Genomic DNA, 16,317 nt, shown 5'->3' with positions numbered 1-16,317 from the left:
CGCTCCTTCACGCTCCGGTCTATGGGGGGTGACCTTCTCTCCCATATCTCCTCTCCAGATGCACACGAAGAGGGCCGCGGAAAGAGTCGGCCCCACACGATGGAAGGAGGGGCCACCGCAGGCTTGATCTCTTCCAAACAAAAAGTCAGCAGCGGCGTCCCAGTACCATTCCCACTACAACGGCATTGGCTCCCCTCGTCGCTCTTGCTGTGCGCCTCGCTTGGCTATATATTTTTTTTCTTGTTTGTCTTTTGATTTTCTACTGCGTATTTGGTGCGCATGAATGTGTGCGAAAGAGTCCGTACATGCGTCTTCGAGTATCCGCAAGAAAAACAGAGGGTGCAGGTGATCCACTACGCTTGCTTGAGTATAGGCGTGTGTGGCTGACTGTCGGGCTGTTTGTCTGCGCTGGAGTGCGGCCGCCGCCATTGCACCGGGCAATACAACGTTCAAGGAAAAGGGAGCGAATCAAAGAAAAGCGCGAGAGCGTGAGCAACGGACGACGCGGACAAGGAAAGCCAGGTTCTCTCTTCCCTCGAAAAACATACGAAGATAAACGAAGAGCCACGAAGACGCGTGCGAGTGTGCATGCAGGTAGGTGTAGATGTATGGGTAAAAGCGAGTGTCTCATGCACGTAGAAAAGGAGAAAAAAAACCAGCGAGCCAGACTGTAAACAGCAACGACAGGAGCAGCAGCATGGGACAGAGGAGACGGAGTCCATAAGCCGGAAGCACACGCGCTCACAACACATAGACAGGAAGAGAGAGAGGTGAGACTTAGGCTGATGGCAGCATGCACACAAATAGCACAAAGACACGCACTCTCACGTACCGCCAAAGCAAGCACACGCTCTGATGCACATGCACACACACACACCTCCTCATATGCGTGCCAACACATTCCAAAAAGGTAAAATAACTGGCTCTCCTCCGCTTTTTTTCCGTTCCCCTCGCCTTTACCCCTTGTCTGATTCGTTTCTCCCGTGCCACGCCCGATAAAGTACAACATACATACATGTATATAGGTCGACCACACGCGCACATGTCAAAAAAAAAGAAGAACGAGAAGAGATCGACAGTAGAGAGAAGCGAAACAGAGATAGAGAGAGCGAGAGGGTGATAGGATAATAAATAAGAACAATATATGGAGGGGGGAAGAGGACAACCAAAACAAATAAAGAGAGGCCTACAAAGAAGTGCTGCGGTTTTATGCGTCCACTGGAAATAAGCACGAGGGAGGTTTTCCTTGGAGAACGAGCGGGGAGTGAGGGTGGGGCGCGCAGAAAAAAAACAGGAAGCGAGACGAGAGTGCTGAATAATAATAATATTGATAATAAAACACACGTCTAAAAGTTGCAGCAGACACTCAGCCGATCTGTTTTCTTTACCCTCCCCCCCTTCACTACATGATTTGCCTCTTCTTGCAATCTAAGTCCTTCAACTGTGCTGCGTCGCACGCGGCTCTCCTTCACCTCGCTTCGTCACGCACTGTTTGGCATTCGCTTCCAGTTGGCAAACACACGCCTTTTGAGGGACTCTAAGTGCACACAACAGAAAAAAAGGGAAAAGGAAACGGTTTGTCGTCGTGTGTTCCTTTAGTGAGAACAGCTGCGCCTGATTGATGAGGACAGCGCCGCCTCGCATTCGTTAAGGCCAAGAGAGGTCGAAAGCGTAGACTCCGCTTACACCGTTTCTTTTTTTTCCTTCGTCGAATCCCTGCCGCCTCCCTCATTCCCCTACACTTGTTGTTCGCTACTTTGTCTGCCTCTTTCCCTGTCTCCAGTACAGGCGTCTCCTCATCCACAACAGCCTCAGTCTGAAGCGACCCCCTTTGCAGAGAACACCACCGCCGGTCTCCATCAAGGAGCCACGAGAAGACATCAGCGCAGGAGAACGTCCCACAACCGCACACGACAAAAAAATAAATAAATAAAAAGAAGAGCGTCATGGAGTAAATGGGGAAGAGGAGAACACAAAGCACGGCGAAGCTCGCAAGGCCTTTCTCCCAGCAAGAACAATAACAAAAAAAAACAAAGAGATCCACCGCGCAAAGACTGAAAAGACTCGCACCACAACGCAGAAACACACACACGCAAAATAAACAAAAAACGTCCGAAGAACAAAGACACTCATATGTACATATGTCATAATGTGCATGTACGCCGATGACGCAACCGGGAGCGGAAGTCACGACACGAGCAACATAAACAGCACGTGGGCGGAGAAAAAGATTTTCTTCAACGTGTCACTCCACCGCAAACAAGTCAGAAAATAGGCGCACACAACCACAGCTCACCCGCCTCTGTAGGGGGAGGGGGTACGGCTGCATCCTGGGCGTCTAGAAAGAGCCGCCTGCCTCCGCACCGGGCCATGCGGCGTGCGGGCACTTTCTGTCCCTCCTCATCCATCCTTCGGGCACGCGCTGCGTGGCAGGCGTCCCGCGGACATGGGTGAGCTGCACGGTCCGATCCAACGCGGGGCGCGTCCGGGCCCCTGCTCGATGGCGGATGCGGTGGTGTCTCTGTGATGCGGGTAATAGGTGGGTGGTCAAGGCGACATGCCGGATGAGCTCGAGGAGGACGTTGGCCAGCCTCAGGTCAGGGGGTCCTCGGCGGCCCTGCACACCCCCTGCCTGTGTGCCGTGCTTCGCCCTCCGTCGCCTCAAGCCGCGGCATCCCATAATATGGAGCCCTCCGCATGGGGAGTGTGGAGGACCCGATGGTGCAGCTCGGGCTGCTCTCGTGATGCTTCCGGCACCTGTGCCTCATCAGTGCAGCCCTGGACAGATGCAGGAGATGCCGCATGCTCTGCACACATGCGCTGCGGGGCGCACTGCTACGCGATTCCCTCGCGCCCTTTCCGCCCATCACTCTCTTGCTCTCTCACACCTCTGCGCTCTGTCTTTCGATGTGGCACACACCATGCCAGCAGCGGTTGGCAGCGCGCGCACAGCGCTCGCATTTTCGGGCCACGGCGCCTGCGTCAGGACGGCGTTGCTGTCTGGGGAGGGGAAGGGGCTCGCTCTCCTCGTCTTCCCCATCCCCGTCGCTGCCACGGGGACGTGCCGGGGCGGCGTGCACGCTCACAGCGTGAAGCGAGGTGTGCTTCGAGCGGCGGGCGATCCGGGAATCTCGCGCAGCATACCGGGCACCACGCCGGGTCGGGCACCCTCATGCCCAGCACGGGCGGGGGCGGGGGGCGCCGCAACACCAGCGACGCGCCCCGTCTTACCACCGCCACGCGCCCGCCGCGGCAGCGATCCCCAGTGCACGGACGGGTGCCCGCGCGGGCCTGGGCGAGGATGACCGCCTGCCGTCTCGTGGGCTCGGCATCCCTGTCCATCTGGTGTGGGACGCATGCCGCGGAGCGCCTCGTGTCCCAGCGTGCCGCATCGTGTATCGCCGTTTCGGGCGATGCCGGCCTGGCGTCTGAGGCCGGCGACCAGGCGCGCGATCCACGCAGTCGGCGCCGGCTCCTCTGCCACTGCCGATTCGGCAGGCTTGTCAGCTTCGCCGTGGCGCTCCCATCCGCAATGGCCACAGGCGGACAGAAATGAAAGGCGCGCGCGGCGGGCCAGCAGCGCCAGCACTTGTGCGCAGATACGTCGCAGCATGGCATCCCCCACCGCTGTGGTGCCCGTGCCGGGCGCCATGCGGAGAAAGAGCGAGCCCGTGGCAACAGCGGCGCTGGCTCTTCTGTGTCTTGGTCAGCCAAGTTGACCACGCGGCAAGGCAAGCACCAGCACTGTTGCTTCCCATTCGGCGCGACAGCTGCACGCGAGGCGGCCACAGCCTTTTGGCGCTGTATCTATGGGTCTATTCTTATCGCAACGCGTCACGGATGCACTTGATGCGATGCCTGTTTGTGCCACACCACCTGTCGACAACGAGTAAGGCAGCTTCGTAAAATGGAAGAGTCGCTGCCTGCGTGCCGCTGATGTTCTCCTCCACACAGTCTGCTCGCCGCCCGCCACAAAGTGATGCCTTGCCGCGTACAGAGCGAAACGGAGAACAGAAGACATAATGGAGACAAGAGTCGATTCACAACAGAGACGTCCACGAAGAGCATCGAAAAAAAAACGAAAACGTGTGTGTGGGGGAGGGGGAGGGAGAGCACAAAAAAAAGAACGCAACAACGAGGGCCAACCAGCATACAGAGCACAAGAAGAACAGATAGGGAAGCGAAAGAGTCGTTCATCAACGCGTGATCGGCTGTGTACTTTTTTGTTTGTTTGTTGTTACTTGATTTGCTTTACATCGTGACAACATCAACAGCAGCGCTTGTGTACATCAAGAGGAGGTGGCGTAGGATGTGTATGAAAGGAAAAAGAACAAGGCCCTACATACACTCTCGCAGCAAGACGTAGAACAGACGCGAACAAGTTTGGCAGGCGGAGGAAATGTTTGAATGTGCACGGAGCTACTGGAGGAGCAACAAGCAAACGGCACCACTGCTACGAGCATCCGTCCCGCTACTATCCCCGCATAAGGGGCTAAAAGCCATTGAACTCGGCCTGCTGCGCCGACGTCAGCGCAGGCGTGCGGTCGACCGGGCTGTCCGGGTACTTTTCGAAGTTGCTCGTGTCGCCAGGGCTCTTCACCCGCACAGGGATCGGCGCGGGGTAGTAGCGGGCGTACAGCTTGCTCCAGTTCGCACCGTGGAAGTACGGGTGGTTCTTCACGTCCGCCGGCCCGCCTTTCAGCGTCCCCAGGCGCTTCGTATGGTCTGTCTGCAGCAGCGCCTTCACAAGGTCGCGAGCGCGGCCGTCAAACCAGTTCGGGAACTTCAGCCGCCCAGCAAGGATCTTCTCGTAAATCCGGAACGGCGTGTCATCGTAGAACGGCGGGTATCCAGCAATGAATTCGTACAGCAGCACGCCCATCGTCCACCAGTCCACCGCCTTCCCGTGGCCCTTGCTCTGGATCACCTCCGGCGCAAGATACTCCGGTGTCCCGCACAGCGTGAACGTCCGGTCCGGCACCTTCTTCGCAAACCCAAAGTCCGTCACCTTCACGTGCCCCTTGTTGTCCAGCAGCAGATTCTCCGGCTTCAGATCGCGGTAGATCACGTCCAGCGAGTGCAGGTACTCGAACGCAAGCACCAGCTCCGCGTGGTAGAACTTCGCAACGTCATTCGGGAACCGCCCAGCAGTGCGCAGGTGCGTGAACATCTCGCCGCCCATCACGAACTCCAGCACAAAGTACACCTTCTTCTCGTCCTGGAAGGAGCACATCATGTTCACGATGAACGGGTGACACACCTCCATTAGGATCCCCTTTTCCTGCGCAACGTGCTGCTGCTGCTTCATCTTGATGATCTCACGCTTTCTCAGGCACTTGATCGCGTAGTACTCCTCCGTGCCCTTGCGGTGAGCGATGCGCACGCGGCCGAAGGAGCCGGTGCCGAGCGTGTTTTTCAGTTCGAAGTCCGAGAATTTCCAGCTGGAGGTGTCCGGCCTCTCAAAGGAATAGGTGGCCTTGGCATTTGGCGTGACAGCCCCCTTCGGGGAGTCGGGATGACTTGAGGGAGCCTTCGACGTCTGCGCCTTCTCGCTGCTGAGTTGGCCCAATGACTCCGCCGGATAGCTGTCCTTGGCAGCAGACGACATCTTGTGCTCTGCACCTTAATACGAACACACGCAGACAGAGGTCCTCGTTCTCTAGCCTGCCCTCACGGCAGTGGAATGGGCTCTTGCTTTCTTCGGAGGGAAAAAGCAGGCAACACTAACGCCCTGTGAAGCTCGCACTTTGGTGTTCGAGTGAGTGTTCTCGATTGATGTACGTGGGTCGCGGTGACGTATGTATAAAAATCAAGCCACGGCGATCACTGGCTTCAGTAGGGGTGAGGGGTGGGGGACGGAGAGGAGGAGATGGAGGAGGAGAGAGGATGGAGAAGAGGAGCACACAAGCACCCAGGAAGAGAGAAAAGCAACAAGTAGCAGAGGGGAGCAAGCGCACGGCGGAGTGCACTCACAAGTGACGGGTGAAACACTCAACGGGAAACAAGGAAAGAGGTACAGAACGAAGTACAAGAAAAGGAGGTGAGGGTGGAGGAGACAAACCGCAAATGACCTCACGAGTGTGTATGGGGAAGTAAGCAAGTCCCTGCGAAGCCGTCGTGAGCACTGTGGCCGTTCTCGGAGTGAAAATGGCGGAGGGAAGGCGGGGAGGCCCAAGAAGGTGGAAAGTGAGAGAGAGCGGCAAGGTGACGTGACGGACGGTGTATGGGAAAAGCGAGCTCTTCGAGGAGAGTGGTGCCAAGGAGCCAAAGACATCCCACTACCGGATATCCCGCTCGCGCCTGGCAGTCATTGCATGCTGCACCAACACATAGAGGCACGCGTCGTTTGGATGGCGCGACTGTGAACTGTCTAGCTCCCCCTCTCGCAGGTGGCCGTCATGAGAGGGAGGAGGTGCTGAAAGAGCAGTAGCAAGCACAGCAAGTAGGAGAGATGTTGGCGAACGCCTCTTGGAAAGGTTGCACGCATCTCTCTCTCGCTCTTTCTCGGCTTGTCGCACACCGCACTCCCGCTACAGCCAGATGATGCACCAGTGAAAGCCGTGCGTGTGCATGTGTGTGGGTCTGTGTGTGTCTTTCTCTGCGTGTACGTTTGCTTGCATGTTTGTCTGTTTGTTCTTTGTTTTCGATTTTTTTCCTCCTTTTGTGACCGCAGCCGCCCTGCAGTCCCCCCCCCGCCACCACCACCCCGCCCGCCCCTTCTCATAACAAAGTCAATGCCGTGACGTGTAGGCGCCCCGCGCCAGTCGCCACGGCCACAAAAGCATGCATGCAGGCATGGGCAGAGGTGGGGGGACGAGAAAGGAAGACGAGTCACACAAAACGGGCAGAGAGTTCAATACGGTCCGTTGAGGAATAAGGTGGGGGTGGTGTGCTGTTGTTTCTCTTTTTTCTTGTTCCGTCCTAAAACAACACCGCCCTTTCGTGGTCTCGGGCGAGAAGGCGGAAAGGCGTCTCGGGGATGCCTATAATTCCCGTCAAAGACACACTGCCAGATCACGAAGAGGGTGAGAAGGGGAAGCCACTCATCTAAAGCGTTGGCACCAGAGTTTCGTTGTTCTCGCGAGGAGGAAAAAAGTGCTGGAAAGCAAGTTTGAGAAGACACTCGTAGTCGTAGTAATAGTAGAAGTTTTCGTCGTAACATGATGGTCGTGGCAGCGCGAAGCGCCTTGTTCGCTATTTGCTATGTAAAAGGAAAAGCGCGACAAAGTGCAATGCGCACGGTTGTTGCACACCGTCGTGGCCACCGCTACATGCCCCTGCTCATCTCTCCGGCGCTTGCTCCGCCGTGACGTTAAACAACGTGAAAGCCGTCACTGGCATGCGCCAAGGCAATCTCCAGCTTCTCCTTGATGATCTGCTTATCGTTGTAATCAGGGAGGTCCAGCTGATTTGTGCAGCCGTGGCCGACCGGCAGTCGCCCCTCGTCAGCGCAGCGCAACACTTTGATCTTCTTCATGGCCCCGCTCACCGGCACGGCCGCCGTCGCCGTGCACAGCTGTAGGAAACGCCGTAGATTATTCTGTGACATGTCCAGCAAAACTTCCTTCAGGTACCTGGGCGTGTTGGAGTTGCGGCTGAAGCCTTGGAACTCCAACGCGTCAACGATGACCTGCGCTGACACGTGCAGCTGGCCGCACAGAAGTAGCAGCAAGTCCGAGGGAGAGAGGAGCTTGAGGTGGTGCTCGAGAGACGGCTCGCAGTAGAATCCTTTCCGCATCGCCTCCAACGCCGTGCGCCGGCGCTCCACCAGGTCGAACTTCTCACGAAGGCTAATGTAGTCGCTCACACTCTCGGGTGTGAGGGGCGAGTCCGTCATGTACCGGCCGTCTGTCTGCGCTCTCAGGAACTCCTGGGTGAAGTAGGAAAAGTCGAGCCCGGCGTCCTCGAGGTCGGCAGCGGACAAGAGACGCAGCCGCTTCAGCGTGCTTGCAATGTTCGGGTCATACTCCTCCAAGTCCACAAACGAAGGCTCCGCACCGGAGAGGAACTTGAGCACAGCAGAGCTCAGCTGCAGTGGGATCTGGCGGTTCTCGATGATGCTCTTGAGGAGCACCTTGCCGAGCAGCACGAACAGGTCCGGCGCGATGCCATCCGCATCCGGCGCGGGGAGGTACGGAACAGTGGAAAAGAGGACAGAATGAATGCCTGGCTCGTTTGACGCGTTCGCCGAAGCAGCTGCCGCGCCAGACGATACAGGGGAGCCTGCGGAATGCGAAGATGCTGCGCCCGCCTCCTCAGAGGCTGCGCACACGAGAGCCTTCTTCACTAGAATCAGCTGTTCGTAGAAGAGGTTGAGCATCTCCGTCGTCAGAGCGCCCTCGTCAATGCCGGCCTCGCCCTGGAAGACAACCATGATGGGAGAGAGTAGGTCATCGTTGTCGAGGCGCTGGAAGATGTCACGCACGGACTCCACCATGTGGTTGCGCGAGACCGACACCAGCACCTTCTGTTGATGGCTTCGACGGACGGCATAGATGTACGAGCGAACAGCGTCGATGCGCTCGTCGCTCTTGGCCAGTGCACTGCTGTTTTGGTTGCTGTTCATGGAGCTGAGCGTTGAGCTGAAGTACGGGTGCGCCAGCAGGTCGTAGGCGGTCGCCCGGTTTCCTGGGTCGGCCACGAGCACTGACGCGATTGCCTCGGCTAGCTTCTCGTCACCGCCGACGGCCTTGGCCGGCACATCGATCCGCTTCTGCTCTGGTAGCAACAGCGGCAAACATGGCTTTCCCAGTGAGCCATCGTGAAAAAACGCGTTCTCTAGCGCCACCTCCAGCATCGTGAACCCGAGCGCCCACATGTCTGACATGCCCGTGGACTTCGTCTTGTGTGAGCCCGTCTCGCAGAGCAGCTGCTCAGGTGCCATATACTGTACTGTGCCCACGATGCTGCTGGGACCGTTGCTGGTGCTCGTCACGGTGGTTGTCAGCGTCATGTCAGCAACGCCGAGGGCGCCGTGGTCCTTGGCGATGCCAAAGTCGGAGATGACAGGCCGCCCGTCATCCGCAATGAGCACGTTGGACGGCTTCAGGTCACCGTGGACAATGCCGTGCTCGTGCAGGTAGGCGACGCCGCTGGCGAGTTGACGGAGCATGTCCTGCACCGCCACCCACGACATGGGCTCCTGCTTCGACAGCAACGCCCGCAGGCTGCCGCGGTGGTAGTAGGGTAAGAGGATATAGGCAAAAGGCCCGTCGAAGAAGACGCCTTTGATACGGATGATGTTGGGGTGGTTGCAGGTGGAGACGATATTCACCTCTCGCTGGAAGCGTCGGCGCGCCGCGTCGTCGTCGATGGAGATCTCCTTCACAGCGACGTGCTCGCCGCGGCGTAACGCGTGGTATACCTTGCTGTTCACAGTGGACGACAGCGTCGACAAAACCTGAAAGTCGGAGAAGGAAAGGTTCTGCCAGAGCCCGCTGCCTTTTACCAGCCGCAAGATTCGTGAACCGTTCGCCATCGACTTCCACGCCAGCTCCGGGTGATCCTGCTCCACCAGCTCCATGAGGCGTGTCTGCACAGCTTTCTGCTTCTCGTGGATGGCAGCGATACGCTGGTGCAGTCGTTTCACCTGCACCTGCAGGCATTCGATCTTATTCTCTGGCTCATCTCGAATCTTGAACCATTCAATTTCGGCCTGCAGCTGAATGCGCTGGCGCTCGTGCAAGAGGCGCTGTTGCTCGAGCTTCGCCTCCTCCTCCAGCAGGCCGTCGCCCTCGCGCATCGTCTTGGCGAAGGCCTCCTTGTCTGCTTTCACGCGCTCGACGATGCTGCTCATCTGGTCCAGCGCCTGCAACCGCACATCGGAAAGCTCCTTCGTTGTGGTCTGCGCCACCTGACGCGCGTGGGTCTCCAGCTGGGTGTCGAGCTCCACTGCCTCGGCAAGGAGCGAACGCACCTCCTTCATCGCCTCCGCCTCTACCTTCAACGAGTGCAAGAGCGCCTGCCCGGCCGCGTCGGTGGCGGCGAAGCACTTCTGCGCCTTTCGCACCGCCTCGTTGATCTCGACACGGCGTCGCAGCAGCTGGTCAAGTTCAGCGCCGGCGGTGGTGGAGCTCTGGGTAGAATGGCTTGCGCCGGCCCTCGGGGTAGTCAACGGCTGCTGCGGCGCCACCGCCTCGGCGGTCGGTGTGGAGCTTCCTGGGGAAATACAAGAAGCACGAGACAGGGACGTGCCTGGGGCGGCGGCATCGGTCGGAGCTTCGGTTGGCGGAGCCGGTGCCGAGGCGGGCGGCGACTCAGCCGCTACGGGTGTCGCCACGGCCGTTACCCTGTCACTCGTCCCTTGCGTCGGGACGTTGGACAGCGTGCCGTTGGACGCCGGGCCGAATCGGCTGAAAAAGTTCTGCTCCTCCTTGGCAATTTTCTTGAGCTGCGCAATCGCCATCCCAGCCTGTGCAGCAGTGTCCCACAGCTTGTTGAGTGTAGCATCTCGGTCACACCGCGCTTTGTGATAAGCGTTGCTATCCTGGTCGCGCACAGCACGACGCAACTGCGACTGTTTCTCGTCTGCTTCCTTGGAAAGGGCAGAGAGCTCGCTGGAGGTGGCGATGCTCATGAGAGACTTGATCTTGTCAGACCGCTTGCTGCACTCTACAATGTCGTTCTGCGCCTTGTATGTCTCCGCATACGCCGCTGCCTGGTCCCGCAAGGTCGCCGCGCGCCGTATATCTGCCTCCAGCTCCGAGAAGTCCACCCTAGTGCTGCCGAGTGTAGGCTGCACGTCTGTGGGACGCGCCGGAGCCGCCGGCCATGAAGAGCGTGAGCTGATACCAGTCTCGGTATAGGGCATGGACGAGGAATCGCCAGGACTCATCAGCAGCGGCGTAATCGGCGCTCGCGCCATCTTGGACTCGCATTTCGCCATGGCTACCCGAATAGCCTCTTTGTTCTCACTGGGCGCCAGCGCCCAGGCCTTGCGTAGACTCTCCATGGCATGGCCAAAGTCGTTCAAGCTCATCTGAGCCAGCCCCAGCCGGTAGTGCCCCTTGAAGAAGTTCGCGTTGATCTCCACCGCCTTCGCCGCGTCAGCGGCGGACTTCTCGAACTCTTTGATATTGAAGTAGGCAAAGGAGCGGTTGGTGTATAGGAACTCCGAGTCCGGATCGACCTCGATCGCCTGGGTGTAGTAGCGGATCGCCTCGTGATACCGGCCTGCCTTGAAGGCCTCATTGCCCTCCTCGCGCAGCCGCGTCCCGTCTAGATTGGGGCTGCCGGTTGCGGAGAACTGAAGCGGGATGCGCTGCTGCTCCCGCTGTATCCACACCATGGGCGGCACGCCGCCGCTGTACACGCTGCCGGGTGAGGCAGACTGCGGGTCTGGCATCGCCGGTGGGGCCTCAGCACCGCGACGAGTCGGATCTGCAGACACAGTGACACCGGGGCCACGGGTGAACACTAGGCTCGGCCCCATGGCTTGCAGCATGGAGAGCGGGTACATACCTGAAGCATCATCGGTGCTGAAGGTGACCATGGCGGGTTGGCCGCTGCCGTCGCCTCCGCCGCCCTCACCACGGCTACTGCCTTGAATAATGCTCCGCAGCAGCGACTCGAGCGGGTTGTTGAAGCTCATCTTCAGCGCTCAAAACGATGAGAAACGAGACAGAGAGAGGGGGGAGGGCACCGAAACGTATGTTCGGGTGTGTGTGTGTGTGTATGTGTGTGTGTGTGTACGAGTGCGTCGGCTTCGGCAAGACAGCACGCGAAAAGAAAAGCAAGAGAAAGGTAACGGGCACAAGTATTGGGGAAACAGATAATATGGGCGAACAAGAAAAGCACCGCGGCTACCAGCATGGAGACGAAGTCACCTGAGCAACACGGCGCCGACACGCTGTTATGTCGTCCCTCTCCTTCGAACACGCAGTTAGGCAAGCACACACACACACACAGAGAGAGAGCGAGGCAGACACTATTGTACACAGCCGAAACAATAAAGGTAAATGGAGATGCAAGTGCACCGCAGCTGGCAGCGGCAAAAGAAAAAAGGGGGGAAGCAGTTGAAAGCCGAAAAGGGCGGCGCAGCCTCAGGGAGTCTATAACGAGAGGGATGGCAGAAAAGAAAAGAGAAGCTGTGAGGGAGAGGAGGGAAAGATGACACCGACGTCCTCCACGTCGGGACAGAACACCAACAACAGAACAAAAAAAAAACAATGAAACCGAATAAGACACTAGGCAGAGAGACAAGGACGACTGCGGAGGAAAGGCGTTGATAGTGTCTGCAAAGCAGTGAGCTCGGCTGAATGCGCACACTTCCTTCGATGTCCGTTGTTGTTGGTGGTGGTTTCTCACGTTCCCCTCGTGCTGTCGCCGCTGTTTTTGATTCGTATCTCGGTGGGTAGAGCTGATTAGATTGGTACATCGCCTGAAAGACAGATGGCAACAACACTGACAATGTCGCCACCTCGGATGGTGCTACTGCTCTTGTAGTCGACGGTGTCCCTTTCCCTTGAGAAAGGGGTCGCTGGGAGGTGTTGCCTACCGTATAAATGGATTCAAGACACGCGGAGAAAGACAGAGGTGCACACGCACCTTTGTTTGCAAAAAAAGGGCGGGGGAGTGCGCAGTGGGTAGGCGCAATGGTAACGGGAAAACACACAAGGATGCAAGCAGTGCAAGAAAGAGCTGCACGCGTGTTTTTTGTTGTGGACTGCTGGTGCTCCTTCAGAGATCGAGCGAGCAGGGCGGTTGTGAGCATAAAGTGAGCGTCCACAGCACGGTGCGTGGGGAAAATATGGTGAAACAGGATTCGGTAAGGGCAAGAGAAGCGCATGAAGAAGGAGCGGAGGCAAAAGGAGTGCGTAGAGGAAAGAGGAAGGAGAGAAGGGAGACAAGTAGCTCGGATAGTTCACCATCCATGCGCGCCCATCGCTCACGACACCTTCCCTTTTTTCGTGTGTGTGTGTGTGTGCGTGCGTTGGTCTAAGAGCACGGACAGCCCGGAGAAGGGCATTTTCCTGTGGGTAAATTGTCGCCGGATGGTGGGCCTTTCAACAATGGAGTCGCAACAGCACCATTGGAGCTTGCGTTTCTTTGGCAGCCATCTTTGCTCGTCTGGTTGCATCCTGCTTCACGGCAATCTAGTAGTAAAGAGTAGGTGCCATGGACACAGCAGCAAGAGGGGGGCGGGTGGCCCCCACAGTGACCGCTCGTCGACCGCCGAGCTCGCTATAAGTCCACGACGCGGGGAGAGAGCCAACGACCGAGTGCATGCAGCAGCAGACTCGCGAACGTCGCGTTTTTTGGTGGAGATGCTGAGAGGCAGGTCCACATCGTCACCACAGAGGACTTCTTCACTGAGGACGACGCTGGACGTGCTGACGTTCACAAAAGGAGAGAAATGGATCCCTCGGCAGAAGCGCGTGCGGCCCTTCTCGCTCTCTCGATCTATCCCAGCACTTACACCGACACACCCACGCTCACACAAAGGCGAGGTTTCCAATGACAAGGCAAAGGAAGGAATTCACCAGCACGGCGTTACGACGAGAGAAGAGGGGAAGAGCCATGGTCAACGGCGAGGCCACACACATCTGTACACATTGATTGATAGAAACGAGCGTGCGTTTGACGATATAGACTAGAATAATAATTATAAAAACACACAAAAACGAAGAATGAGCAGGCAATACACCAGCGCGAAGGAAAACTAAAAACGAAAAGCACATACCAAATCGTGATACACGCAGGCAAAGTGGCGGAGTCCACACCTCGTCTCGTGCCGCAGTGATGGCAACAGCAATCGGCAATGATGCACGCCGGCGCGCGCCTGTCTTTCACACCAGCTTTGTCTTCAAAAGCTCAAAGAAGCCCATGGTCAACGCCGCGTTTGGTGCGGTGTAGGCGATGCGACTGCCCACGCCTTTCCATAGCCCCCGTATCCCTTTCTCCTTTGCTAGTGCTGCGAGCCCCTCCCGCAGGCCCCGATAGTGGTATGAAAACAGGGTCGGGGTAGAGGCACCCACGTCTCCTCGATGCAGCACGGCCCGCTGCACCTGTATCCGTGTCTTCACCAGCTCCAACGGATTCGTGAGTAGGGACGCCACTGCATTACCACCAGCGCCAGCTCCGAGCGCCACCGCAAACGTCTCCAGAGAGAACAGCTCTCTTTCCTTGCCGCCGTTCCGGTCACCCTGCTTTGGCGCGGCTGAGGTCGCGGTACGCAACCCTGCCAGCATCTTGGTGAAGTACTCGTAAAATACGAAGTACACCGCCGAAAACGGGCCGAAGCTGGAGAGGGTGGAGGCGTATCCCTTGTAGAGGCCTCTCACTCCTTCATTCGCTAAAATACGGTGCAGTGCATCAAGGCTACTCGTGTAGCGGCCCGTCAGCGATGGCGGCTGCGACTGAAGCCTTTCTTTTGCCACGTCGATCGGCACCCATACGACGCAACTCACCGTCTCAGCTGCCAGTCCACACACAAAGAAGCGCACGCTGGACGGAGTGGCGGCAGCGGCGGCTCGCAGTGGCTGCAGTGTGGCGTTCATCATACCCGGCACCGGGGCGTTTTCACCCGCTCCAGTCGACCCTGCGGCGCTGGCAGCTCCGTCGCCGAGCGTCCTCCACGCCGTGCTGCACCAGTCATAGGTGCTGAGGTAGAGGGCAACACCTGGTGCAGAGCCGACGGCAGCCACCCCGACCCCACGATAAAAACCGGCGACGCCCTCCTTGGCCCATATGGAGCGCGCTGATTGAACAAACAGCGCGCGCGGTGCCGGCGTACTTGATGATGCTGCAGTGGCAGGTGACGCGAGGTGGTCGCCAGCAAAGCCAGTGAAGGTGACCGTCTTGATTGTATCCAATGGATGGCAGAGCAGGCGTGCAAAGATGCCCGCGAGTGCCGAGCACACCACTTCCATGTGAGCAAATGATATACAAGACAGCTATAACTGTGTTAGTGATGGACAATTCACGCTGTGTGAGGTGGCGTTGTTTGCAGCGACGGTGCGTGTTCGAAATGGAGGAGTCGTGCCCACCTAAGAGAACACACGCTGACGCGCCTAAACGCGTTGAAGAGAGTGTTGACGACGGCCCAGCACAGGCAATCAGCAGGAAGAGGAGGTAGATGACAGAGAAGGGGAAAAACACGGAGTACAAGTGAAGGGCCCGCAGACTACAAATCTGCATTGACTTCGTTGGCACTGCGCTGCGCTCCGCGTCGCCTCGTTTGACAAGCGACGAAATACAGCAGTGTTGTGAGCCGCGACGCAGATTGCCTCGCGGCATGAGGACAGCGTCCGGTCATCGACGGCTGACGTCGCAGAACGCTCAAGTACCTCTGCACGCGCACATCGAGCACTTCGACTGAGGGTGCACTCGCATCCACTGTAAGCGCGTGCCTTCACAGACCTTGGGTAGCGTTCCGAATATCACACCCACATGTGATTGTGCAAGCGTGTAGAAGGTTTGTGGGTGTGTCTTTGGTGTTTTTTTGCTTAAGTGTACCTGCTGCAGATACGCAATGTGTCCACGTCGGTCTCACCGAGCCGAAAGCACGAGAGCAGCCGCACAAGTAGGCAGAGAAGGCGAAGAGAGAAAGTAATAAAAGTCAGACCGAACAACGAGAGAGAAAGAGCAAGGATAGAGGGGAGACAGAGAGACGTATTCGCGCAGAAGGCAAAGGCTGAAGAGTGATCGACGTGGCAACAGCACTAGAAAACAAGGATTGTGCCGCAGTGAGCTGGATTACTTCAGCTCATTCCTCGTCTCGTGTTTGTTTGGCTGCGCCGCCCATCCTCTACCTGCCCACACGCCCTCCTTCTCCCTCCCGTGACTCTCCCCTCCTCCTTGCTGTGTATGTTGCTCTTTTCGTTGCCGCGGAACTCACACCAGACTGTCTTGCGACTTTACGAGAGTACGTGTGTGCGTGTATGTGTCCGTGTGTGTACATGTAGAAATGTCAGCGGGCACCTTCGCACTCGACATGCTACCATTTCTACATGTACACACACGGGCACATACACGCACACATACACGCAGCGAGAGAAAGATAGCACACACGCAAACAACACAACAAAAAGGGCAGAAAAAAGTTGTAGGCGGATGCACATACGTGCACGACAGCAACAACACGAATCATAAAAAGAAGAGGGAACGACGCCACACATGAGAGAAAACGGCAAACAACGAAGTTGAAAATATAATAACAATAATAAGAAGCACAACACACAAGCGAACAAGCGCACGAAGTGGTGTCTACACACCTACGCGCCTCCAAGAGCACACGCACACATAGACATACATCGACATAGAGAGGCGCCCACACACACACGCACGCATGGGCAAAGACGCGCACATTGATGAGAG

General features: G+C 57.4%; 3 protein-coding genes across 3 annotated transcripts; all 3 read right to left on the bottom strand.

Annotated features, from left to right (window-relative positions):
• Nucleotides 1–4,492: 4,492 nt before the first annotated feature.
• LMXM_34_4010 (protein kinase A catalytic subunit) lies at nt 4,493–5,608 on the bottom strand (the record flags this gene model as incomplete). Its single annotated transcript, XM_003879347.1, has 1 exon — nt 4,493–5,608. The coding sequence occupies one exon, from the start codon at nt 5,606–5,608 to the stop codon at nt 4,493–4,495; it is 1,116 nt and encodes a 371-aa protein (XP_003879396.1).
• A 1,704-nt stretch (nt 5,609–7,312) lies between these two features.
• LMXM_34_4000 (MAP kinase kinase-like protein) lies at nt 7,313–11,344 on the bottom strand (the record flags this gene model as incomplete). The annotated part of the gene is made up of 1 exon (XM_003879346.1): nt 7,313–11,344. The coding sequence occupies one exon, from the start codon at nt 11,342–11,344 to the stop codon at nt 7,313–7,315; it is 4,032 nt and encodes a 1,343-aa protein (XP_003879395.1).
• Nucleotides 11,345–13,787: 2,443 nt separating this feature from the next.
• On the bottom strand, nt 13,788–14,498 carry LMXM_34_3990 (conserved hypothetical protein; the record flags this gene model as incomplete). Its single annotated transcript, XM_003879345.1, has 1 exon — nt 13,788–14,498. The coding sequence occupies one exon, from the start codon at nt 14,496–14,498 to the stop codon at nt 13,788–13,790; it is 711 nt and encodes a 236-aa protein (XP_003879394.1).
• Between the last annotated feature and the right edge of the window lie 1,819 nt (nt 14,499–16,317).

The sequence above is a fragment of the Leishmania mexicana genome, chromosome 34, assembly GCF_000234665.1.
Source record: "Leishmania mexicana MHOM/GT/2001/U1103 complete genome, chromosome 34".
Classification (NCBI taxonomy): Eukaryota; Euglenozoa; class Kinetoplastea; order Trypanosomatida; family Trypanosomatidae; genus Leishmania; species Leishmania mexicana.
The sequence above is the reverse complement of the archived record's forward strand: the minus strand, read 5'-3'. Positions and strand labels throughout refer to the sequence as shown.